Source organism: Chiloscyllium plagiosum, unplaced genomic scaffold, assembly GCF_037043375.1.
Source record: "Chiloscyllium plagiosum isolate Xiang-an unplaced genomic scaffold, Cpla_swu_hap1 HiC_scaffold_27, whole genome shotgun sequence".
NCBI classification, from domain to species: Eukaryota; Metazoa; Chordata; class Chondrichthyes; order Orectolobiformes; family Hemiscylliidae; genus Chiloscyllium; species Chiloscyllium plagiosum.
Genome location: NW_028270165.1, coordinates 31,694,182 through 31,721,529, shown reverse-complemented (window position 1 = coordinate 31,721,529; position 27,348 = coordinate 31,694,182). Strand labels below are relative to the sequence as shown.

Sequence of the window (27,348 nt, the reverse complement as noted above, 5' to 3'; positions counted from 1 at the left end):
ATCGTGGCCGCTATCCATCTCAATATGCTTTTCCCCCATAATATTTCATCCCTTTAGCCCCAAGTGCTATATCTAATTCCTTCTTGAAATCATTCAATGTTTTGACCTTGATTGCTTTCTGTGGTAGCAAGTTTCACAGGCTCACCCACCTTCTGGGTGAATTTCTCCACATCTCAGTCCGAAATGGTTAAATCTGTATCCTCAGACCGGGACTGCTTGGTTCTGGATGTCCCCTGGAATGAGGAACATCCTTCCTGTACCTACCCTCTCTCGGGAGAAAGTGAGGTCTGCAGATGCTGGAGATCAGAGCTGGAAATGTGTTGCTGGAAAAGCACAGCAGGTCAGGCAGCATCCAGGGAACAGGAGAATCGACGTTTCGGGCATAAGCCCTTCTTCAGGAATCAGGCTTATGCCCGAAACATCGATTCTCCTGTTCCCTGGATGCTGCCTGACCTGCTGCGCTTTTCCAGCAACACATTTCCAGCCCTACCCTCTCTAGTCCTGTTAGAAACCTAAAAGATTTTATGAGATTCCTCATCATTCTTCTGAAGTCCGGTGAGCATAACCCTAACTGAATCAACCTCCGCTCATCTACCAGTCCTGCCATCCCAGGAATCAGTCTGGCAAAAGATTGTCGCACTCCCTTTGTGATAATCACATCCTTCCTCATTAGGCAGACCAAGCTGCACACAATATTCCAGGCATACCATCAGGCTCTGTTTAATTCTTTATTAGTGATGCAATCACATATTAAGATTACCCTCTGTATTCTTGCTGCCAGATGCCATACTTAGATTCACGCAGAATTAGAATACTTCAGCAATAACGTCAAGATTCGTCAGCCCACCATTAAATATATTGCAATAAGGAAAGCATTGATTTCCCAGATAACAGATTATTTGAACTGGCACAAGATAACAAGCATGAGTTAACAACACGTTTTTCTTCCCAAAATAACTGACGTACATGGCTCTTCAGAGAAAAAGGCATCAACCTAAATACATCTTCCACACACTGGTGAGGTGACAGGTTCCATCACATGTGCAGGAAGATTTTAATGGCATCGCAATCAGATTTAAATGGAGCAATTTTCTTGGTGCTCGTTGCAGAACTGCACATGCCCCAGATAGTAGCTTCTCAACATTTGCAGCCTTAGATATTCCACATTTACATGAAAGTAACTCATTACCTCACCGATTCCAATTTTTTTCAGTTTCCAGCTAGCTCAATGTTCCTTTAATTGGCAAGTTTAAAACAGTTCCCTCTTCTTTGCTGTTTCCCAGTTACTCTCCCAGCCCTTCTGCAGCCTTCCTCACTCTCTCCTATTTCTCTTTGCAGCCTGTTTTCCCCCCCAATATCTCCCTCTTGTCCTGCAGCTCCCTTCTCTTTCCACCTCTTTACACCTCCATCCAGTTCCCTTTTTCGATTTGTTCCTGGGATATGGATGGCACCCAGCATTTATTGCCTATTGCTAATTGTCTTGACGGCAGTGAAGAGTCAACCAGGTTGCAGTGAATCTGACATCACATGCAGACCAGGGCAAGGAAAGCAAATTTCTTCCCTTAACTATCATTAGTAAGTCAGATGCATTTTTATGACAGTCAATAGGGTTTGTCATTAGACCAGCTCTTTGCTCCAGATTTTATTGAATTTAAATCTCACCGTCAGCCTTGATGGGATTCAAACCCAGACACTGCCACTACATCACTGCCTGCGGGAACAACTTCTCACTGTTCCTCCAACCAAAGGCTGTTTCGTGCCAGGTTTGCCTATGATTGGCTCAGCAAGGAACCTACCAGCAGTGGCCTGTGATTGGAGGAGCAGGTCCTCACCCAGCAGGGACTGGGGCTGGATTGACATTTCACAAATCAAATCTTCCTCAAGGTCGATTAAACGTTTCTCAGAAGGTGTTTTGAGCCCTGATGACTCCTATTGTCCCTTACTGGGATAGGGGCTGCACAGAGTCAATTGCAGTGTCGAGTACAGTCCCATACCAGGGATCTCATTCTAAGGGAAGTGGATCTCAAGCTGTGGAACTTTGCCCACCACGTGCCTGTTTGCAAGCACCTCAACACCACTGAGAGGGTAACAGTCAAGGAGCTCCAAAGCACAGGCCCCATAATGAGCACAGTATTGCATCCTGCACTCCCAGGTCCTTCAGGCAGGCCGCTCTCAATGTCTTTTTGGCTTTCAGCACCCTTGAGGGTCCTGGTAAAGACTGTCCCATCTGTAACCTGTACAGAAGCAGATTTTAATGATCATGGGATGGACTGGCTCATCCAGAGACTGAGGCAGTGTGTCAGGTACTGCCTAAGGGCTGGAGTTAAACAGTGAGACATTGGAGAGCTTTTTGAGTGGACTTCCCAATTCCCTGTCTGCTTTCTCCATCATGATCCCTCCCCTGAACCAATGTCACATGTTGTCCCACTCTGCTGCAGACCAGCTTGGTGCAGATCAGTGACATGGTGTAAATCCACAGATGCAGTATTTGTCATTCTGTTCAAGGCAGCAGACCAATCCTTCACAGCATTGGTCAAAAACTGCATGGATCTATTTCTGCGCTGTACTGGAGGCTCTGTGGATACAGCCACTACTCAACAACAGTCTCTGGAACCTCCTCCAAACCCAAGTCTCTCCAGGTTTCTTGTGCTCCTCTACATCTGCCAACCCCTCACCACCATTGTTGGTCGTGCTTTCATCTACTAAGTCCCAAAACTCTGGAACTTCCTCTCGGAACTTCTCTCCCTCTCCCTTCTCTTTTAAAACACTTGTTAAAACTGACCTCTTTGAGCAAATTATGGATCAACTACAAAGCACCTGGAGCGGTTTTACAATCTGGAAGTTTCTACATAAATGCAAGTTGCTGATGCCATAGCCCCTACATACACTGGGAGAATCAGGAATATCACACATACATTTTAAATCCTCGGACCATAGCGACCACAGTCATTCTCGGACGGTCAACTTTCAGTCAGGAACAAATCCAAGTTCGATCCCAGTTTCTGATTTGAGAATGTTTCCAGCATTCCCCATTGTTCTTGCCAACCCCAAAAACCAGTTGTAAAGGAGCCTGTGTGCTCCGTGTCTAGGAACTCTGAACCATGTAAGAGAGCAGCTCAGGCTCATTTCGTTCCCACATCAGAATTAAGCCCTACGTTCATCCCTGGAGCTGATAGACAGCAGCAAAAATAGAATCCAACCCCTGCAGTCACACAGGAACTCGCGAGTCTCTCAGCTGTGGGGGAAGAACAAGTGAATCCCTTCCCACACACAGATCAGGTGAATGGCCTTTCCTCGGAATGAACTCGCTTTTGCAACAAGGTGAATGCCCAAGTGAGTCCTTCCCGCACTCGGAGCAGATGAACAGCTTCTCCCCAGCATGAAGTCGCTGGTGTCTCAGCAAGGTGAACGACCGAGTGAATCTCTTCCCACACTCTGAGCAGGTGAACAGCTTCTCCCCAGTGTGGATGCGCTGGTGTTTCAGTAGGTCATTGCTGCTTTTAAAGCTCTCCTCACAGTCAGAGCATTTAAAAGTTCTCATATCAGAGTGAACATGCTGGTGTCTCCAGAGCTTGGACGACTGAGTGAATCTCTTCCCACACTCTGAGCATCTGAACGGTCTCTCCCCGGTGTGAATTCGCTGGTGCTCAGTGAGTTGAGACGATCGCCTGAACCCAGACCCGCAGTGAGAGCACCTGAACGGTCTCTCATTGGTGTGAACACGTTGGTGGCATGACAGTTCCCTGGAGCTTTTATAGCACTTCGCACAGTCTAGGCATTTAAAAGGTCTCTCGTCAGTGTGAACCCGCTGGTGCTGCAGCAGGTTGGACAACTGAGTGAACGCGTTCCCACACTCAGAACAGGCGAACGGCCTCTCTCCGGTGTGAACCCGCTGGTGCCTCAGCAGGTTGGAAGACTGGGTGAATCTCTTCCCACAGACAGAGCAGGTGAATGGTCTCTCCCCGCTGTGAGTTCTCTGATGTGCCTGCAAGCTGGATAAATGCGTGAATCCCTTCTCACACTTGGAACAGATAAACGGTCTCTCCCCTGTATGAGTGCGTCGATGAATTTCCAGCTGGGATGGGTAATCGAACCCTTTCCCACAGTCGCCACATTTCCACGGTTTCTCCGTGGCACATGTATCCTCGTCTGGCTCCAGGCTGGATTATCAGCGGATTCCTCATCCACACAGGCAACGTGTGCAGAGTTTGTCCTGGATAAGAACGTTGTGATTTTGTTTATTCCTGTCAGGGTAACTGCTGAAAGCTCTTTCCACAGTTAGTTCACTGGAACACTCTTACCTGGGTGGATTTCTCTCAGTGCTTTTCCAGACACGATTCTTGGAAAATGTTCTCCTTCCAAATTCAAAAGCCAATGACATTCAGATCCTGATGAATTGATTGAATCTGTCAGATCTTGAAATGACGAATGCTTTGATTTTCCTGTCTATAATTCCTCTCCTTGTTACCCCCTGTTAAACCAGTTTACAAAAGCCATCACTGTCTGTCCAGGATAGAAATTCAGAACAGACAATTCTAGTTTTTATGGAACAATCTTTCCTTTACTGATTCCCCAAAACTATAAATTCCCACCCCTCCTCCATGTATAACCTCATATAGACAGAGTTGGAAGAACAGTGAATTACTAAACAGAGATAAAAATGCCTACTATTCAAGACAGAGAAAGTTCAAAAGCATAGAGGTGATCGGGGCATGATTCGGAGATGCCGGTGTTGGACTGGGGTGTACAGCATTAAAATTCACACAACACCAGGTTATAGTCCAACAGGTTTAATTGGAAGCACACTAGCTTTCGGAGCAATGCTCCTTCATCAGGTGATCAGGGAAGGCAGGGATGAAACAGAGCAATGGACTGGCTTGGTTTCAGATCCACAGTAAAGCAGCAACACCATCCCCAGAGATATGAAACTTCTCACAGATAACAGAGCACAGCATCAAAGGTTCTAAATTGACTGGGCAAAAAGTACTCACCTCTAACAATTCTCGCTTTCAACTTTAACATTTCTAAATGGAGCCTGAGGCTGGAAAGGACCGGAGTCAAATGAACATACAAAACAAACCATTCAGCCCTTTAAACCTGCTCCACTGCTCAATGAGATCACTGTTTGTTTTAAATTGCACATTCCCATCTATCACTGGTAATCATTGATTACCTTGCCTGGCATGAAACGAGCCACCTTTATCTTAAAAATACTCAATCACCCTGCTTCCACTGCCTTTCAGAGATAGTGCTTTGCAAAGTTGTACAAGCCTCAGAAAAAAAATATTCTCCTCTGTCCTACAAAAGTGGACCCCTTATTTTTAAACAGTGTCTGCTAATGCTTGACCAACCTGCAAGAGGAAACATCCTTTCCGCATCCACATTTGTCAAGATCATTCAGTGCTTTTTACACTTCAATAAAATCACCCTTCAATCTCTAAAGTGCAGCGACAACAAGCCTAAACTGTCCAAACTATGCCCATAAGTCATTTAGTTTAGCTTTCAATCTAGTAAGCATCTGTTGAATCATCTCCTTTACACTTACATCTTTGCTAAAATAAGGAGACCAAAACAGCGCAGGCTATTCACAGTGGTTTCAACAATGCCCTGTATACCCAAAGTATAAATTCCTTACGTTTAAGTTCAATTCCACTCAAAGGAAAGGATTTCATCTCATTAGTACTGTTCATTACTTGGGATACCTGCATACTACTTCATGTGATTCATGCACTAGAGCATCTTTGTTCCTCAGGTTTCTGCAGTCTATTTTTTCCCATAATTCCATAAATCCCACAGGTCAGGAAATGGCCATGAAGAAATGCCATGTTGCTACACAATTATTGGTGTGCAATATTATCCTACTCGTTAACCCAGAACATTTGGATGTGCACAAACCAATGATAATTGCATTACCAAAGACATGACAGAGGTTCAAAGGAGATTTGCCAGAATAATTTGAGGGATGAGATTTTAATTGCAAGGTTAGGTTGGAGAAACTGGAGTTGTTCAACTTGGAACCAAGGAGATTAAGGAGCGATTTGCTAATACAATAGTTCTGACATGTTTAAATAAGGCAGTTAAAGAAAAACGACTCTCGTTGTAAAATGAATTTGGAACTCAGGATTAAGATTTTTGGCATTAAGTAAAGCAACTGAGATGTTAGCAAGAGCTTTCTTTTTTTAAACACAGTGAGTGGAAATGGCCTGCAACTCAATGTTTACACTCAAAGACAGATGATATTTCAGATCCTGGTGAATCGAGTGCTTCTTTCAGACTGTGTCGTGATGACTGGACTCCAGTTTCTGTCTGCAAATCCTCCACTTGCAACACCCTGGAAAAGCAGTTCACAGAAGTTTGATTCGGTGTTGAACTGAATCTTTGTTAAATTATTGGTTCCAACACGGATTCAGATTGAGATAATAAGCAGAGGTATAAAAACAGCTAAAACATTTTTAAAAAGCAAATTCAAAACTAATTAAATAAAGATGGAGGGTCAGGTGATGTGTTGTTCCTGCATAATATGGGAGCTGGTGGACCCCATTTTGGATCCCAGGGACCACGTCTGTAGTAAATGTTGATTGCTGGAAGAATTCCGTCTCAGAGTCAATAAGCTGGAGTCTGAGCTTCAAATATTGTGACACATCAGGGAGGGGGAAAGAGTTACCTGGATGTTGTGATGCAGGAGACAGTCACACCCCTTAGACTAACTAACTCAAATTCAGGCTGTGGTCAGGGACAGGAGTGTGTGGCTGAGAGTAAGACAGGCAGAGGGTGCCAGGTGGTAAGAGTTGCAGTAGCCTCAGCCTTTGTCCTTGTCCAACAGGTTCAGGAGTCTTGCTCCCTCTGTGGACAGGAATGGGGACTGCAGGGAGGATGAGCCAACTGACTGCAGGGATCAGAGATTAGATCAGAGTGGTGCTGGAAAAGCATAGCAGGTCAGGCAGCATCAGAGGAGCAGGAAAAATCGACGTTTTGGGCAAAAGCCTTTAATCAGGAATCCTGAAGGGCTTTAGGCCGAAACGTCGATTTTCCTGCTCCTTGGATGCTGCCTGACCTGCTGTGCTTTTCCAGCACCACTCTGATCTAAACTCTGGTTTCCAGCATCCGCAGTCCTCACTCTCGCCCCACAGGGATCAGGGAGCCATTCAAATGGTGGGAGAGAAATGTAGTTGTAATTCAGGATAGTACAGTTAGGGGTATGGACACTGTTCTCCGTGACTGGGATCAAGAGTCCCAAAGGTCATGTTGCCTACCTGGTGCTCGGGTTCAGGATATCTCATCTGGGCTGCAGAGGAACTTAGAGTGGGTGGGTAAAGATTCAATGGTCGTGGTCCATGTAGGTACCAACAACATAGATAAAACTAGGGCAGAGGTTTTGCTCAGGGAACATTAACAGCTAGGACCTAAACTAAAAAGCAGAACCAAAAAAGGTAATAATCTCTGGTTACTACCTGAGCCACAAGCTAATTGGCACAGGATCAATAAGATTAAGCAGGTAAATGCGTGACTTCAAGACTGGTGTGGGAGAAATGGGTTTGAATTCATGGGACATTGGCACCAGTACTGGGGAAGAAGAGACCTGTTCCAATAGGACAGTCTTCATCTGAATCTTGCTGGGAACAGAATCCCACCAAATCACATACCAAGGGCTGTACACAGGGCTTTAAACTAAACGGGGGTTGGGTTCAGTTGTAGGAGAAATTAGAATTAGAAAATCCAAATTAAAAGAGGAGGTAAGAGTGCAGGTCAGCAAAGCAGCAGCTGGTTACCAGACAATAAAGATGGGGGAACAGAACAAATGAATGTCTTTATGCACCAAGGAATTATTAAATAAAAGTAGGGAAATTTACCAGGAGAACAAATGTAAAGACCTTGTATCCAAACGCATGAAGCATTCAAATAAAAATTAATGAGTTGATGACATAAGTAGAAACAAAAGGGTACGATTTGATAGCAATACTAAGACATGGTTACAAGGAGACCAGGTCTGGGAATTGAATATCCAAGGTTACTCAGCATTTCGGAAAGATAGACTGGAAGGAAAAGGAGGTGGTGTAGGTTTGCTGGTGAAGGAAGGGATCAGTGCTAGAATGGGAAATGGCATAAGCACTGGTGATCAAGATGTGGAATTTGTCTGGGTAGAAATAAGAAATAACAAAGGGCAGAAGTACTTGGTAGGAGTAATCTATAGATCCCCAAATAGTGGTTCCACAATGGGGTACAGTATAAACCAGGAAATATTAGAGGCTTACAAGAAAGGTACAGCAATAATCAAAGACTCAAATTGGCAAGAGTAGCCTGGGGGCAGAGTTCATTGATTGTTTTGGAGATTGTTTCTTGGAGCAGCATGTTGTGGAACCAACCAAGGAGCAGGCTACCCTGGATTTGGTATCGTGTAAGGAGGAGAGATTAATTAGTGACATCATAGTCAAGGACCCTCTAGAGACTAGTGACCATAGTACGATAGAATTCAAAATTCAGTTTGGGAGGTGAGGAAGTGGAGTCCCTCAGTAAAGTTCTGGAATTAAACAAAGGCAATTACATAGGCATAAGGACAGATTTGGCCCAAAGATTCGGCAGGAAGGCTAAAAGGTAAGACTGTGCATGCTCAGTGGCAGATTTTTAAGGAGCTACTCAATTCCTTACAATTAAAGTACATCCCAATGAGGAAGAAAGATGGCAAGGGGGCTGGGGGGGGGGGGTATTAAAAGAATTCATGGCCAAACAAGGTGGTCAAGGACAATAAGGACAATATAAAGTCAAAAACTAAGTATACCACATTGCAAAGGCCAGTAACAGGCTAGAAGATTGGGAAACTTTCAAACATAAACAAAGGGATAGTAAAAAATTAATAAAAATAGGTTAAGGTAAATTACAAAAGAAAACTAGCACAAAACACCAAAAAAGGATAGCAAAAGCCTCTATAGGTATACAAAAGGCAAGAGAGTCCCCAAGCTGAATGTTGGTCCCTTGGAAGATGAAACCAGAGAATTAATCTGGGGAATACTGCAATGGCAGAGATGTTAAATCAATACCTTGCCTCAGTTTTTATGGTGGAGGACAATAGTGCCATTTCTGTTGGAAGGGGCAAGTCAGAGGCAACAGAAAGGGAACAATCAACGACGATAGGGAAAAGATACTCAGCAAACTGTTAGGATTGAGGGCAGACAAATCCCGAGTCTGATGGCCTATATCCCAAGGTATTAAAGGAAGGCACGGTGGAGATCGTGGATCCATTGGTTACAGTATTCCGAAATTTCCTCGACATGGGAAAGGTTCCAGTGGATTGGAAAAATGCTAATGTAACACTCTTATTCAAAAAGGGAAGCAGGCAAAATGTGGGAAGTTGCGGACCAGTTAATTTAACATCTGTTGTTGGGAAAGTGTTAGAATCAGTTATCAAGGAAGTAATATCAGGACATTTGGAAAGTCAAAATACTTTCCATTAGAATCAGCACGGTTTATGAAGGGCAAATCATGTTTGATTAATTTGCTAGATTTCTTCAAAGATGTAACAAGCAAAGTGAAAATAATATATCTGAATTTCTGGAAGGCATTTTTGATCAGATTACTTACTTAATTACAGTGTGGGAACAGGCCCTTCAGCCCAACAAGTCCACACTGACCCGCCAAAGCGCAACCCACCCAGACCCATTCCCCTACATTTACCCCGTCACCTAACACTACAGGCAATTTAGCATGATCAATTCACCTAACCTGCACATTTTTGGACTGTGGGAGGAAACCGGAGCACCCGGAGAAAACCCACGCAGACACGGGGAGAATGTGCAAACTCCACACAGTCAGTCGCCTGAGACGGGAATTGAACCTGGGTCTCTGGCGCTGTGAGGCAGCAGTGCTAACTGCTGTGCCACCGTGCCACCGCATTTGATAAGGTGCCACAGAAAAGATTTATTCACAAGGTTGGATCAAAATGGGATTCAGGCTAATTTTTGAGCTTGGATTGATGACTGGCTGATGGACAGAAGAGAGAGTATCAGGATAAATGGTTTTTTTTTCTGGATAGCAAAATGTCACTAGTGGCTTGCCACAAGGTTTGGTCCTTGGACCCCAGCTATTTACAATCTACATTAATGAATTGGATACGGGGATAGAAGACTCTAGAGCCAAATTTGCAGATGACAGAAAAATAGGTGGGACAATAAATTCCAAAGATGTATTAAGAATCTTAGAAATAGGTATAGATAGGTTAGGAGAGTAGGCCAAAATGTGGAGCTTAAAATTGACAAGTGTGAAGTCATGTATTTTAGTCAAAAAAATGGGAAGGCAATCTATTATCTAAATGGAGAGAGACTCTGAGGTGCTCTGGTGCAGAGGGATTTGGCTGTCCTCGTTCATGAGTCACAGAAAACTAGCATGCAGGTACAGATAAGAAAGAAAGCCAATGACATATAGGCTTTTACAGCTAAAGGAATAGAATATAAATGTAAGGAAGTATTGTTGCAACTATACAAGGTTTTAGTGAGACTACACCTGAGTATTGTGTGCAGTTTTGGACCCCTTATTTGAGGAAAGATGTAGGGGGCATTGGAGCCAGATCAGGGCAGGTTCACAAGGAGTTGGGAAGTCATGTTGCGGCTGTACAGGATATTGGTTAGGCCACTGTTGGAATATTGCATGTAATTCTGGTCTCCTTCCTATCAGAAAGATGTTGCGAAACTTGAAAGGGTTCAGAAAAGGTTTACAAGGATGTTGCCAGTGTTGGAGGATTTGAGCTATAGGGAGAGGCTGAACAGGCTGGGGCTGTATTCCCTGGAGCGTCGGAGACCGAGGGGTGACTTTATAGAGGTTTACAAATTTATGAGGGGCATGGATAGGATAAATAGACAAAGTCTATTCCCTGGAGTGGGCGGGGGGGGCATTGATTTAGAGTGAGAGGGGAAAGATAAGAGAGACCTAAAGGGCAACTTTATCACGCAGAGGGTGGTACATGTATGGAATGAGCTGCCAGAGGAAGTGGTGGAGGCTAGTACAATTGCAACATTTAAAAGGCATTTGGATGGGTGTATGAATAGCAAGGGTTTGGAGGGATATGGGCTGGTGGGACTAGATTGGGTTGGGATATCTGGTCGGCATGGACGGGTTGGACTGCAAGGTCTGTTTCCATGCTGTACATCTCTATGACTCTGTGACAAGATTAATCTCAGACAGGAGGGGTTTGTCATATTGAAAAGAAATTGAACAGTTTCGACCTATACTCCCTGGAATTTAGAAAAATGAGGGAGATCAATTGAGATATTCAAAATGACAAAAGGCATAAAATAAAGCAGATGCTTCATTTTGTGTAGCATTCTAGGATGAGAGGTCATTATGTTAGGATAAGGGATAGCAAATTTAAAGAGAGGTGAGGAAACCAATTCTCCCGAAGGGTTGTGAATCTGTGGAATTTGCTACCCCAAAGGGGCCAGGGACCCATTTTGATTCCAGCCTCAGGCAACTGTCTTGGTGGAGTTTGCACATTCTTTCCCATCTGCGTGGGTTTCCTCCCACAGTCCAAAAATGTGCAGGTTTGGTGAATTGGCCATGCTAAATTGCCCATGGTGCTTATGGGCGTTTACACTGGATGCATTAGTCAAGGGAAATGTAGTGATAAGGTAGGGAAATGGGTCTGCGTGGGCTACTCTTCGGACGGTCGATGAGGGGTTTTTGTGCCAAATGGCCTGTTTCCACACTGTAGGAATTCTATGAAGGTGCGGTGGGAAGCTGGGACATTGTATCAACGTAAGAGGGAGTTAGACAGATTTTTAATTGTTAAGGCATTGAAGGATTATGGGGGAAGGGCAGGAAAATGGAGAGCAAGGAAAACATCACCCAGGATCGAAAGGCACAGCAGACTCAACGGGCTGATCGCCCTGGTCTTGCTCCTATATCTTACAAACATGAGTTATTACTGTCAGTCCAGGAACAGAAGCTCTCCTGACTCAACTTGATGCACCGACGGATCCTGATGAGTTGCTTTTGCCCGAAACTTCAAGTCTCCTGCTCCTGGGGATGCTGCCTGACCCGCTGTGCTTTTCCAGCGCCACACTTTTCGACTCTGATCTCCAGCACCTGCAGTCCTCACTTTCTTCTAGTTGGTGTCTCCCTTGCCAAGTACAACCTCAACACTGCCGTCTGACCAACGATAGATTGGCCAGGGACCACCCGTGCAAAGAAGCCAGGACAATATCCAAGGCACCAGTCTGCATTGCCCACGTGAAGGTGGAGTGGGAGTGCGCACGCTCAGCTCACAATGACTTTGTAGTGATTGACATGAGGTCTCGTCCAATCGGAACGAGCCGGCTGGGGCTGGAAGACTGATGACGGACCTGATCTCCCCAACATTCGGCAGGGGTCTGGGTGGGGCCTCAGGTGGCCGCCGCGTGCTCCTGCCGTTAAAGATGGCGGGCCGGACTAAAGCGCGGCTGCCGAGAGAAACATCTCAACCATCACCCGCTGGCTGAAACGCCGCAGCTTTTAAATTGAGGTTCGAGACCGACAACGGGTGTCGAGGAGGCCTTCCCCACCGCCCGCAGCGCGGAAACGACGCCCTCCACTTGACCGCGACTAACCCGGTCGCAGAGGAGGAGCACAAAGCGCCCCGCGAGTCATCCCGGGCACGCGTATTACCTACCTGGTCCCAGCGGCAGCTTTGCGCATGCACCGGATCGCAGTTGCGAGATTGACGGTGGCCCTGGACCAATAAGAGAATGGGGAGATAGGCTAGAGGAGCAATTGGCTGTGGCTGGGTTCGCCGAACAATTGTGTGGGGCGGGGCTGGGTGACCAACCGGGACAGACTGGTCCTCCAAACAATAGGAATGAATCGTTGGGGGGCGGTGCTGGAGGTCCAAACGAGGTGGGAGGGGGGGAGGCTAGTTATCAAACAATCGGTGAGAATGAGGGGCGGGGCTGGAGGACCAACGGGGTTCGGATGGTCCTCCAAACATTAGGAATGAATGGGGCGAGGGGGGGTGCTGAGTGCGGATCAGGGTTGCAGACCAGTTGGCAAAAGTACAAAAACTGCTGCGAAGCCAAAGCAAACCTGGCAGCATCTGCGGAGAGAAAACCAGCTCCCTGCTCGCTGGAGTCGAAACATTAACTCCGAGTTTCTCCAGCAACTTGTTTTTGATTCAGATCTTCAGCTTACGTAGTTTTTGTTTGCTTTGTGTTGGGGGGGGGGGGGGAGGAGGTGAATCCTGTCATCATTCAATATACCAGGTAATAGTCCAACAGGTTTATTTGGAAGCACTAGCTTTCGGAGAGCTGCTCCTTCATCAGGTGGTTCTGAAGCAGGACCATAAGACACAGAATTTATAGCAAAACATTTCAGTGATACGTTGAGCAAACCTAGATTGTTAAGTCTTGTGCTGGTTTCGGTTCTGAAAGATGAAAGACTTAACAATCTGGTTTGTACAATATATCAATGTATGACCGTAATCCTTTGCTATAAATTCTGTGTCTCACGATCCTGCTTCACAATCATCTGATGAAGAAGCAGTGCCTCGAAAGCTAGTGCTTCCAACTAAACCTGTTGGACTATAACCTGGTGTTGTGATTTTTAACTTGGTCCACCCCAGTCCAACGTCGACTCCTCCAACTCATCATTCAGTATAAGACAGGCTGGAAAGGAGCAACTTATCTCAAAGCCAATCTGAGGCAATGTGTGGTGTGAATAAGAAACATATGAACAGGACTGTGCATACTCCCTTCAGTCTGCCCAGCTACTCAATAAATCACTGCTGATTTGAGTGTAACTTCAAATCCACAATCCCACCTACCCCGATTACCTTTCGCATACAAGCTTACCAAAAATCTATCCACCAGTGCCTGAAACATATTCAAAGATCTGCTTTCCCCACCTTTTTAAGAAGACAGTTCTGAAGACTGACCACTCAATGTGAGAAAAAAAGAGGGACATATATATTCTAGATGAACACTGATGGTGTGTTATTGACAAAAGGCAGGAATGCTAAGTAATCAAATCAGTCACAATCTTATTGAAGGTTACAGCATGGTCAATGGTCAAGTGGCCGACTTTTAAAATATTTCACAGTATGTGGGTGTCTCAGGCTGGGCCAAACATTTACTGCCCATCCCTAATTGCCGCAGTGAAGACAGCCTCTTGAACGGCTGCAGTCCATGGGGTGCTGGGACACCAACAGAGCTTGTTACGGAGAGTGTTCAAGGATTTGACTCAACAACACCGAAGGAATGGCAATGAGTTTTCAAGATAGAATTGCACTTGACTTGGAGAGAACTTACAGGAGGTAGTGTTCCCAGGTACCTGTAGCCCTTGTCCTTCTTGGTGGTGGAAGATGTGGGTTTTTAAGCTGCTGGTGAAGGTGACTTGAGCTACAAAATTTTGTGAGTTCCTATTTCTTACAAAAGTAGCTCTTGCACAGAAGGACAACCAAAAATATCCCCTCTCTTTCTCCCACACCCACACATACATTCTTTCCTCACACATATGAATGAGCTGCCAGAGAATGTGATGGAGGCTGGTACAATTGCAACATTTAAGAGGCATTTGGATGGGTATATGAATAGGAAGGGTTTGGAGGGATATGGGCCGGGCGCTGCAGGTGGGACTAGATTGGGTTGGGATATCTGTTCGGCATAGACGGGTTGGACCGAAGGGTCTGTTTCCATGCTGTACTCTCTCTGACTCTATGACATATGCCCCCCCTTCCTCACACATACAATACCTATAGAAACCCAGGTGGACATTTTCTGTCCTATAAAGGTGGTCAACATCAACAAAGCTAACTAATACTGAAGATACAGTGTTGATGCTTATAAGTTCAAGAACTTCAATAAGTATTAATCTCCAGTGAGTAGAATAATTTTGAGCATCCAAATCTGCCCTTTATCCTTAAATCTATACCAAACAACATCTAAAGCAATAGCATGATCATAACATCAAATGGTCCATTTTGCCCAGGTTAAATTTAAAACTTGGAAGATAATTTCAAACAGGATCAAACCTCTGGATAATCACAACCTTTTCTTGGAATTAAACAATGTGCTATTCCCCCTTGTCAATGGTCCAGTTGATATAGTGAATTCTAAGGAATGTGACAAGAAGAAATAGTACAAGGCTGTTTTGCCTGCAGTCCATTACTTCCCTAAATTATTTCATTGCTATTCCAATGTCATAGGACTTTGAGTGCCCTATACCGACTGATGTTGTAGACATTGTTAACTTCATAACTTACATCGCTTGTCAGTTATTCAGTTGCTGTATCATTGTGTTTTCAATAATTTCTTTGACAGATCTATAACCGATGCGTTTGTTGCTGTCTTGAACAGACTGGTTTCCAACATGAAAACTCTGCTGTTATTGAACAGTCTTTGTGACATAATTGCAGCAGGACTGGGGACATCATAATACCTCATTATTTCTCAATAATTGCAGCAGGACTGGGGGAGTGCTGCCAAGTGGAACTAGATTGGGTTGGGATATCTGGTCGGCATGGACGGGTTGGACCGAAGGGTCTGTTTCCGTGCTGTACATCTCTATGACTCTATGACATCATAATACCCCATTATTTCTCAATAATTGCCCCACCCCCCATACAGACAGGAAACAGGAAGAAACATGAGGCCATTCTTGAGGCTGGCCCTCCAGTTAAACATTGAAGGACTGCTGTTCAAGAACAGCATTCTTCACGTGGAACTGGCAGGAGCTGTAGACACAATCTTCTCACCCTCTTTATATAGGAGCCAAAACATCTGCAGATTTTAAGCGTGACAGCCCTGTTAAAACTTGCAGCAATTAGAATCAGAGTCATACAGCATAGAAACAGACCCAACTCATTGCACTGACCAGACATCCCAATCTGACCTAGTCCCATTTGAGTGTATTTGGCCCATATCCCTCTAAATCCGTCCTATTCTCATTTCCATCCAGATGCCTTTTAAATGTCGTAATTGTATCAGCCTCCACCACTTACTCTGGCAGCGTCAGCATCACATCAGTGCTAGGAAAAATTTAAGCAAATAATCCAAGACAAAACTTGAAACAGTACAGGTTATTATTTCCAGCTTCTGCTTAATACCAAAAACTGCTCTGGATTCCAAGACGGAAAGAGAGGCTATTTGGGAGGTATGGGATGTCAGAAGTTGTTCATGAGAGTAACAAAAATAATCTTAAAATGGGGCAGTTGGCAACTGGGACATTAGTTAACTTCCTCTTAACTTGGGAAACCCAAGGACTTGACAGACTGTGTTTGAAACAAAGTGGACTTAGTTAAGAGACACAGGATGTGAAACTACAACCCAGTCACAGGGATTATTAAAGAAAAAACAGAGAACTGCTGGAAATCTGAAACAAAAACAGAAGTAGCTGGAGAAACTCAGCAGGTCTGGCAGTATCTGTGGAGAGAGAGCAGAGTCAACATTTCAGGTCCAGTGACCCTCCTTCAGAACATTCTGAAGAAAGTCCACTGGACCTGAAATGGTGACTCTGCTTTCTCATCACAGATGTTATCAGACCTGCTGAATTTCTCCAGCTATTTCCATTTGCTACGGACATTATTCGCATCAGTAGGAATAAACCTCAATAGTCGGAATGAACGAGGTTCAGTTTTGGATGTTACTAACAGTGGCAATAACAGCAGCATTCAATACAATTATGGAAACACAGGATACATATACATTATTTCCTCTAGTTAAAAGAGTTTAGAAATAGGTGACAGAATGTCAAGGCTAGAGCTAAATCCTGAAGGAGTGTATTTAGACAGGATACATGACACAGAAACAGGGCTTTTGACACAATCATTATAGACCTCTGTTGGTACTAATATTCCAAACCAAGCTCCTCTCATTTTTTCCCAAATCCAACTCTATCATCAGACTGTGTGGAGTTTGCACGTTCTCCCTGTGTCTGCGTGGGTTTCCTCCGGGTGCTCCGGTTTCCTCCCACTATCCAAAAATGTGCAGGTTAGGTGAATAGGCCATGCTAAATTGCCCGTAGTGTTAGGTGATGGGGTAAATGTAGAAGAATGGGTCTGGGTGGGTTACGCTTCAGCGGGTCGGTGTGGACTTGTTGGGCCGAAGGGCCTGCTTCCCCACTGTAAGTAATCTAATCTAATCTAATCTAATCAAATAACCCTCTATTCCCTGCACCCAAATAATGGCAGGTTACCACCGATACTGGAAATCTGAAACAAACACAGGATGCTGGAGAAACTCAGAAGGTCTGGTAGCATTTGTGGAGAAACAGAGATAATGTTTTGAGTCAATGACGACTATTCTTCGAAACTCCCTTCACCAGCTTTTTTGTCTGGGACTCTCTAAATATATCAATATTTTCTCATCTAATCACTCCCCATGATAATGATTTCAACTTTCTCACCACTCTCTGGTAAAGACATTTCTTCTGAATTGGGCATATCTATCTACCTGGAGGGCCTTGAGTTATGCCCTTCCCTCCGACTAAAAGTCTCCTTGTAGCTACTATATGAACACAATGGCCTATTGGTCCCAGACGGCAAACAGGTGAGTGCTTGTCTGTAACTAGTGGTGACAAGTCTCCTTTAAAAGGTTAGCTGGTATGATCCGGAGTTTAGGCCGAGAGAACAGGCCTGCCCTGCATGTGTCAGCCATAAAGCTGCCGGCACGGTGGCTCAGTGGTTAGCACTGCTACCTCACAGCACCAGGGTCCCAGGTTCAATTCCAGCCTTGGGCGACTGTCTGTGTGGAGTTTGCACATTCTCCCTGTGTCTGTGCGGGTTTCCTCCGGGTGCTCTGGTTTCTTCTCACCATCAAATGATATGCAGGTCAGGGTGAATTGGCCATGCTAAATTGCCTGTGGTGTTAGGTGCATTAGTCAGAGGGAAATGGGTCTGGGTGGGTTACTCTTTGGAGGGTCGGGGTGGACTTGCTGGGCCGAAGGGCCTGTTTCCACACTGTAGGGAATCCAATCTTCATGCGAGGATGGAAGCTATTTCTTCACACTCATTAAATTTCTGAAGATTTTTTAACCAAGGGATGTGTCATTTCTTACCAAAACCTCATCTTGAGAAGAACATAAGAACAGGGGTAGGCTATTCAGTCTCTCAAGCCTGTTCTGCTATTCAATGAGATCCACTCCATATACCTTCCTTTGGCCTTATTTCTGAATACCTTTGCTTAAAAAAAAAATCACATTTTAAATTAACAACCGTTCCTACAACCACTGCCATTTGTGGAAGAGAGTTCTGAACATCTACCACCTTTTGTGTCCAGATATACTCCCTAATGTCACTCCACAACAGTCTGGCCCTAGTTCTCAGACTATGTTCCCATAAGACCATAAGACATAGGAGCAGAAATTAGGCCATTCAGCCCATCAAGTCTGCTCTGCCATTCGATCATGGCTGATAAGTTTCTCAACCCCATTCTCCTACTTTCTCCCTGGAACCCTTGATCACCTTTACAATGAAGAACTCACCTCTCTCCGTTTTAAATATACTCAATGACCTGGCCTCCACAGCCTTCTGGGGTAGTGAATTAAAGGTTTCCAGATTCGCCAACCAGAGGAAACAGTTTATCTATATGTACTCTGTCTTTTCCTGTTACCATCATGAAGACTTCAATCAGATCACCCCTGAACCTTCTGAATTCTAGAGAAAACAGGCCTAATTTATGTAATCTCTCCTCATAATGTAATTTCTGCAATCCAGACGTCATTCTTGTAAACCTACGCTGTACTCCTTCCAAGGCCAATATATTCTAAGGTGGAGTGCCCAAATCCGCTCACAGTATTCCAAGTGGACTCTAGAACATTCTTATTGACTTCTCACAACTGACTTCTGGCTATCCCAACTATTTCTAGACCAGGAGTCTGTTTTTGTAATTTCTTGGTTACAAACCAATGAAAACACACGAAAGCTTCTAAAATGCTCAGAAACAGCAACGCAAACCCCTGAGCAGGCACCATGAAGAACTGCTAAATCATTTCAAGTCACACATGAAAATACATCAATGTAGATTCACCCCTTCCAATTCCAGTTCAACTCACGCTATTCTAAATTATTGGTTGGTCACAAATCCACTTGGTTCAAATAGAAGTTCACACAAGGACTTTAAATATTCTCCCTGTTCACCCGCATCCACCTAGTGAGTATTTTCCAAACTCAAGAGTCTGTAACAAAAACAGAAATTGCTGGAAAATCTTTGCAGATCTGGCAGATTCTGTGGAGAGAGCAGAGTTAACAGTTCGGGTCCAATGACCCTTCTTCAGAACTGATGGTATCGCAGAAAAAGTTGGGTTTTTTTTTGCAGAGGATATGATGGGAGGAGGGTTTGGAAGTGGAGATAAAGCCCAAAGGGAGAGAAGAATGGTTAGACAGACAAAAGCGTGGATAATGGTCAGCGTTCGAGAATGAATGGCCATTAATGGGTACTGTATAATAGCAGACCATGTGATAACAAGGCCCAAAGGGATAAGAACATGGAAGAAGTTGCCTCAAGCCCTAAAATTGTTGAATTTGATATCCAGTCCAGAAGGCTGTGGGGTCCCCAAGTGGAAAATGAGGTGCTGTTCCTCCAGCTTGCGCTGAGCTTCACTGGAGCACTGCAGCAAGCCTGAGATAGAGATGTTGACCAGGGAACAAGGTAGTGTGTTGAAAAGGCAGGCAAGTGGAAGTTCAGTCTCTTTTGTGGACAGAGACTAGGTGTTCTGTGAAGTGTTCACCCAGTCCATGCCTCATTTCCCTAAAGTAGAGGACAGCACATTGTGAGCAGTGAATGCAGTAGACTAGATTGAGTCTATACCTTTTTGTTTTAATGGAACTCCCTCTGATAGAATTTCACAGACTGGTATCGTCCTAATGCTAGTTTTCTCTGTGAAGTAGGTGACCTTGGTGAAAACTGGGTTCTCAATCTACTGTCCACAATAATCAGTGCTGATTTGTTTTCAAGCAGCTGAGCATGTCTGAGTGCCTTGCTAAGACACAAAGAGAGATAGAAAAGGAAGTTTTGAAGAGTCATGAGGAGCATGGCTAGGGTGAATAGCCAAGGTCTTTGCTCTGGCGTGAAGGAGTCCAGAACGGGAGGGCATAGGTTTAAGGTGAGAAGAGAAAGATTTAAAAGGGACCTAAGAGGCAACTTTTTCACATAGAGGGTGGTGCACATATGGAATGAGCTGCCAAAAGAAGTGATGGAGGTTGATATAATTACAACATTTAAAAATAATTTTGATGGGTATGTGAATAGGAAGGATTTAGAGGGATATGGGCCAAATGTTGGCAAATGGGACTAGGTTAATTTAGGATATCTGGTCGGCATGGATGAGTTGGACCAAAAAGTCTGTTTCCATGCTGTACAGCTCTACAATTCTGTAAGAGGACATAAGGAGCTTACAAAGAAATCTAGACAGGTTACCTGAATGGGCGAAGTATTTTTCAAATGGAGTACAATATGGGAACATGTGAAATTGTTCATGTTGGCAGAAAGAATAATAAAGAAGCATATTATCTAAATTGGTGAGAGGTTGCAGAGGTCTGAGATGTGGAGAGGTCTGGTTTTCCCAATGCATTAATCACAGAAGATTAGAATGAAGGTACAACAAGTGATCAGGAAAGCTAATAGAATGTTGTTGTTTGTTGAGAATTGAATGCAAGAGTAGGGAGGTTATGTTTCAGTATACAAGGCACTGGTGAGACTGCATCTGGAGTATTGTCTACAGTACTAGTTGCCAAAGTTAATGCATCGAAAGTAGTTCGGTGGAAGTTACTAGACAAAGCCTGGAATGAGTAGATTGCCTTATTTGGAAAGGCTAGACAGTTTAGGCCTGTATTCTGTGGAGTTTAAAAAAGTCAGAGGTGACTTAATTGATGCATATTAGATCCACAGGAGACTTAACCAGGTGAAGGTCGAATGGAAAAAGGGTTATCATTTAAAAATAAGATGTCACCCATTTGAAACAAAGATGAGGAAACATTTTTGTCTCTCAGAGAATTGCAAGTTTTTGGAATTTTGTTCCTCTAAAAGGCAGTGGATGCATTCCTCATGAAACTGCTGCCCTTTTTTTGTAATTCCACAGAAAAAGAAGTACAAAGCCTGTTCCCCTTTTCCTGAACAAGCAGACCTCACCACACGCTTATCATGGAATCACATCTAATTGCGTGTAGAGGTTGGGATGTCATGTTGCAACTGCACGACGTTTTTGAATGCTGCTTACAATTCTGATTGCCCTTCTGTACAAAGAATGTTGTTAAGCTTGAGAGAGTGCAGAATAAATTTACAAGCATGTTGCCAGGACTGGAGGGTTTCAGTTATAAGGTGAGGCTGAATATGCTGAGGCTTTTTCCTCCAGTGGAGACTGAGGGATGGCCTTATAAAGGTTTATAAAATCATGAGGGACATGGATAGGGTGAAGAGTTAAGATTTTTTCTCCCTGAAAGGCATAGGTTTAAGGTAAGAGGGGAATGATTTAAAGGGGTCATAAGGGGTAACTTCTTCACATAGAGAGTGGTGCATGTACAGAACAAATTGCCAGAGGGAGTAGGGCAGTTCAATTACATCACTTAAAAGGCATCTAGGTGGGTATGAACGGGAAGGGTTTGGAGGGATATGGGCCAAATGCTGGCAAATGCGACTAGGTCAGATTTGGATGTCTGGTTGGCGTGGACCGAGGGTTCTGTTTCTGTACTGGATGACTCTATAACACCACACCCACATGTACATAAATCATGCTCTATTTACCATCTGAGTCAAGCCACTCTTGGACTTTCGGGTGGTCTTATCAAAAGATCAAGGAAATATCTGTCTGAAAAGCTTTGCTAATCTCCCCATGTCAGGATGTGATGGTGGACAGGTGATTAAATTCAACTTCTTAAAAAGTTTAGAGGTGAAGATACAGACATATTCAGATGAATCTGAGCCACACTCTCCTGAATTTGGACAGAATGTACACAGATACTGGATTGATAAATTCCTGTGAATACACCAACTTCCATTTGCTGGTGCGATTCCCTTTAGCTTTTGTTTTCAATGGGGCGTCCCTTTAGTTACCATCCTCAAGGTTGCTGGAGGAAATTTACTGGACAATTTAGTATTTGTACCAAGTAGTACTCAATGGATGGTCGGAAACGTGGAAGCGCAGAGAAATACCGGGATATTGGGAGCTTGTCCACAAATCCCTGAGGGTCGTAGGGTAGGTTTACAGGGTAGTTCAGGCAGCATACAATACGCTCGCCTTTATCATTCACAGCGTATATTACGAGAGCATTGAGGTCAAGTTGGACCTGTACAGGATTTTGGCAAAGACACAGCTGGAGTACCGTGTGCAGTTCTGGTCCCCACACGGTCAGATGGATGCGATTACACTGGAGAGCGGTCAGTGCAGAGGAAGTTCGCCAGGATGTTGCCTGACACGGAGAAATTTTAGCTGCATGGGGTTAGGTTGCTTTTGTCAGAGCTGAGGCAGGGAGCCTGACTATGATGTATAAGACTATGGGATAGGGTGGACAGCAGTTGAAGGGTCAATAATGTGTTTTAAGGTGTCAGACAAAATGTAGAGAGGGATTTGTGAAAAACATTTTTTCCATGCAGAGGGTGGTGGAATGCACTGCCTGGTGCAACTCAAGGACAGTTGAGCTGGGTCACCTCACAGTTTTTAAAAAGTACTTGGATGAACACTTGAAGTGTCATAATGTTCAAAGGTTGTGGCCTAGTGCAGGAAAGTGGGACAAGTACAGATTTAGCATGGTTATGGCAGTACAGAATCGATGGTCAAAGGGCCTCTTCTGGTCCATACGAATCTAGCCTTTGCAGATCACAGACAGACATACATGCAATCACTTTGGAGAAAATACCCATCTCTGCTGTTCCTAAGCGCTTTGTCTTGAAAGATAACTAAACTAAACCTTTAGAAGTCTTTCATTCATTACACTCTCATTGGAAACCATCAACCTCTTTGCAAAAGGGCAAGCAACCATTGAGAAACATGCATAATGTTATCAATTTGCGTAACTTTCCTTTCAGCTCAAAGATGTTGAAAATACCTTTTTGAGAAACTTGGTCTCTCCAATCCTTTTGGTACTTTTCTTTAGCTATTCTCCAAATTTACCCTTTTGTTCTTTCCTCAGCTGCCTTTCTAAAAGGACTATAATAAGAGTGAAGGAAAATACAACTAAAAAAAAAGTTGGCTTTCACAGTTTAACACAAACTTCAACCTTCTTACACCAAAAAGTGCAAAAGGAGGTGGCGCTAGCTCCAGTTTGTGAACTTCAAGTTGAAAGCCATCTATTGGGAATGAAACTCCTCAGTGCCTTTCGCAACTATAAAAGTAAGTTGTACTTCACCCAAAAATGTCTGCTTTCACTCATTGATTCTCACATTTCATTTGTTTCTGCACAGAAGCCGGGCAGTGTTCAAGCTTAAATGCCAATTGGGCACTTCTCTTGTATCTGGTACATGGAGATGATTGGGTCCGCTGTCGATTTGGTAGCACAGAAACTGCACTCTGCTCCTCGATACACTCAGTCTGCTTTTGTATATATTGTGACAGCCTTTTGTTGTATCCTATGGAACAGGTCCTATGTACCAGCACAGGAGGATGAGATCGTGAATGTGCAGCAACAGGTCGGACGTCCTGTGCTTGAAGTTCAAATGCCATCCTTGCCACAGAGAACCTTTCTGTTTGCTAAGCAATCAATGGCCTTTCTCCAGCTCAAGCGATGAAGGTTTCTCATCCAAATGAACCATGACTGAAAGCTGCAAAGGCTTTGACAGAGTTTGAGAGATGGCCATCTCACAGGAGTACAGTTTGCACTCATGTTCAAATCTGCAGGATGTCTGTATCCTTCTGTGGGTGATTTCATCAACATCTGTCAATTTCAGGGGACAATTTTGGTGAGAATTGAACTAAGTATCCTCTTGATCCCATCAGATATATCACATAATTTCCACTGTCACATACAGTTTTGATTTGTTGACATAGAACAAAGAATCCAGTGATTCTTTGCACAGAACCTCCCTGTTTCTTCCACAATCATCCTGGTTACTTTCAAATGGGTGCAGTATAATAGCTGCTGAGCATTAGGTCAGCTTTGCCTTTTGCTTCAGTGACAAATTTCATCTCTTATGAGTAGCTCTCAAACCAGTCTTTGATGCACATTCCACATTTACCAAATGTTGCTGCTGCATCAGAAGTGATTGAACTCCACAACTTCCAAATGTCATCACTATCGAGTTTGACTGATGAAACTTTGATTGGCCGAGCTGGGAAATAGTTTACTATTTTACATGCCTCAATAACTTAGTTTCACAAGGAGTTGGGACTGTGAAGAATATGCCAGTCAGTAAGATTTGGCAGCAAGGACTAATCAGCACTTTGTCACCGGAGATGTTGATCAGTGGAACCTTTCAGTCACTGGATCGCAAACTTTGCACCAAGGATCAATTTAGGATTGAAGTGAAAGTTCATAGTTTTATTATAAACTAGTTCCTGGTGAGACTTCTTGTATCAAGAGGGAAGATCGCAGGTAGTCCTTTTAAAAGGAGACACTGAAATTTGGTGACACATCCAGAATTCTAGTCAGTTATGGGGATTGTTAATATTAGCAGAAACGAAACTAATACCATCAGAATTTCAATCGCAGATGTGATTACAGCAGGAATAACTGCAGAGTCCAAAACCTGTAGTCACTTGTGGACTTCACTGGTGTCTTAGCAGATATCATGACTGAGTGAATTCCTTCCCACACACGGGGCAAGTGAACGGCTTCTCTCAAGTGTGAACTCTTTGGTGTGTTAGCAGATGGGCGGACTGAGTGAATCCTTTACCACACTCTGAGCAGGTGAACGGCTTCTCCCTGGTGTGAACGCGCTGGTGTGCCAGCAGGTGAGATAACTGAGTGAATCTCTTGCCACACAGGAAGCAGGTGAATGGCCTCTCCCCAGTGTGAGTGCGCTGATGTGCCGTGAGGCCAGAAGAGTGTCTGAACCTCTTTCCACAGGAAGTGCAAACAAACAGCTTCTCGTCAGTGTGAACCCGCTGGTGTGACCAAAGGCCAGACGAATGGGTGAATCCCTTCCCACACACAGAGCAGGTGAACGGTTTCTCCCCAGTGTGAACCCGCTGGTGTGCAGCAAGGTCAGAAGACTGCCTGAACCTCTTTGCACAATAGCTGCAGCTGAATGGCTTTTCCTCGGTGTGAATTCTCTGATGCAACATGAGGCTGGCTGACTGAGTGAATCCCTTCCCACACTCGGGACAGGTGAATGGCCTCTCCCCGGTGTGAACACGCTGGTGTGCAGTGAGGTTCGAGGACTGTCCAAAACTCTTTCCACAATAAGTGCAACTGAAAGGCTTTGTGTCCGTATGATTTCGCTGGTGTCTCAGCAAATTGGTTGACTTAGCGAATCCCTTCCCACATATGGAACAAATGAATGGCTTCTCCCCAGTGTGACTGCGACAATGAATTTCCAGTAGGCATGGAAAATTGAATGCCTTACCACAATCTGCACATTTCCACGGTTTCTCCATGATGCCTGCTCCAACATGATTGCGTCGATGGTATTCTAACTGAGAGGGGTAATTAAATCCCTTCCCACAATCCCCACACTTACACGGTTTCTCCATGATGTGGGTGCCCTTGGTCGGACGATCAGCTGAAGCCTTGTATACGCACAGAACATGCATTCAGATTCTCCACAATGAGAACGGTGCAATGCTTCCTCAGGCTGTATAACGACCACCATCACAGTATTGGAATATCCTCACTCGTTGTGTGCGACTCGGTGCTTTTCAAGTCACAGTGATGTTTGAAATGTTCTCAACAAACATTTCTCATTCTATATTCAGGTCCTGAAAAATCGAGTTATTGTCAGATGTTGTTATGAAGTTTGTTACAGGTCTCCTGTCGGTAAATTTACTGAATCAAAGAATGGATACATTGCAGAAGGAGTCCATTGAATCCATTTTTCTTAAAAATTCATTCACAGGATGTGGGCTTCACTAACTTGGGCTGTATTTATTTATTTGAGCTGTATTTATTGCCCATCCCTAATCACCCAGAGGGCAGTTAAGAGTCGACTACATTCCTGGGGTCTGGGATCACATGTCGGCCAGAGTGGGTAAAGATTGCCAACATCTTTTTTAAACGACGGCAGAACACAAAACCCTTCGTGGCCAATGGAAAGTAGGATCGTCTCTTTTTTCCCTCTCCTTCCCCAACAAAAAGGGGCGGGGGGGGTAAATCCACACCCCAAACACTCATTCTTACGACTGGCTGATGTTCAAACCCATTGCACAATTTCTGCACGCACAGCTTTCTCCCACACTGGCTGTGCTCAGCTCTTGAGCTCCCGCTTGCAGAATGGGGATAAGACGAATAGCAATCGCTTTCTCCCCTCGTCACAGGGTCCTCACATCTGATCAATGTCACTCACACTGACCGACCTACCTGCTCCCCGCTTGCCAGGCAGCTGCGAAACGTCACAATGCCCGGGGTGATTGATGGCGGGCACGACCAATAGGACATGGGAGGCGGGACAATATTCCATTGTGCCTGCTCGCTCCCCCAACCAGTGTGCGAATGAGACGCGGGGCTGCCTACTCTGTAGATTTCACCAGCACCACTGATCCAGATTTCACCCGACCCCAAGTCTTGATAATGATGGACTGGAGTGGACCAAGTTAAAAATCACACAACACCAGGTTATAGTCCAGGCAAAAGTGAGGACTGCAGAGGCTGGAAACCAGAGTTTAGATCAGAGTGGTGCTGGAAAAGCACAGCAGGCTATTTGTGATGAAGGGCTTTTGCCCGAAATGTCGATTTTCCTGCTCCTCGGGATGCTGCCTGACCTGCTGTGCTTTTCCAGCACCACTCTGATCTAAACCAGGTTGTAGTCCATTAGGTTTATTGGCAAGTACAAGCTTTTTGGAACGATTCTTTGTTCAATACATCAGTTAAGAACCATGCAACACCAGGTTATAGTCCAACAGGTTTATTTGGAAGCACTAGCTTTCGGAGAGCTGCTCCTTCATCAGGTATTTGTGGAATACAACAGAATTTATGGAATACACTGTGATGCAACTGAAATGATATGTTGGAAAAGACCACGGTGGCTCAGTGGTTAGCATTACTGCCTCACAGAGCCAGGGATCCGGGTTCAATTCCTGCTTTGGGCCACTATCCATGTGGAGTTTGCACATTCTCCCCGTATCTGGGTGGGTTTCTTTCCACAAAGATGTGCAGATCAGGTGACTTAGCTATGCTAAATTGCCCATAGTGTTGGGTGCATTTGTCAGGGGTAAATGTAAGGAAATGGGTCTGGGTGGGTTACTCTTTGAGGATGGGGTTGGGCTAAACAGCCTGTTTTCACACTGCAGGGAATCTTATCTATAACCTGG

General features: G+C 44.5%; 1 protein-coding gene and 1 pseudogene across 3 annotated transcripts; both read right to left on the bottom strand.

Annotated features, from left to right (window-relative positions):
- Positions 1–461: 461 nt before the first annotated feature.
- LOC122543641 (uncharacterized) lies at positions 462–4,433 on the bottom strand (annotated as a pseudogene). The gene is made up of 2 exons (XR_015751245.1): positions 4,302–4,433; positions 462–4,213 (listed from the first exon to the last, which is right to left on the bottom strand). The product of XR_015751245.1 is annotated as an uncharacterized LOC122543641 (transcript).
- Positions 4,397–26,358, bottom strand: LOC148143529 (uncharacterized). Of its 2 annotated transcripts, none has more exons than XR_015751246.1 (2): positions 23,328–26,358; positions 4,397–4,471 (listed from the first exon to the last, which is right to left on the bottom strand). XR_015751246.1 is itself a non-coding variant. In XM_087974304.1 (2 exons), exons 1-2 carry the CDS (start codon positions 25,633–25,635, stop codon positions 16,584–16,586), a joined length of 969 nt encoding a protein of 322 aa, XP_087830430.1. In that variant the 5' UTR covers positions 25,636–26,358; the 3' UTR covers positions 16,472–16,583. The 2 variants fall into 2 exon arrangements, 1 of the variants encoding a protein (XP_087830430.1); XM_087974304.1 differs by lacking the exon at positions 4,397–4,471 and adding an exon at positions 16,472–16,638 and having other exon boundaries at positions 24,722–26,358.
- Between the last annotated feature and the right edge of the window lie 990 nt (positions 26,359–27,348).

Coding starts and splice junctions, on each gene's coding strand:
- LOC148143529 (XM_087974304.1), bottom strand. CDS start 25,635: ATGCATGTTCTGTGCGTATACAAGGCTTCAGCTGATCGTCCGACCAAG. Junction 16,639..24,721: donor CACCAAAGAGTTCACACTTG/AGAGAAGCCGTT, acceptor ATCCTGTGTTTC/CATAATTGTATTGAATGCTG.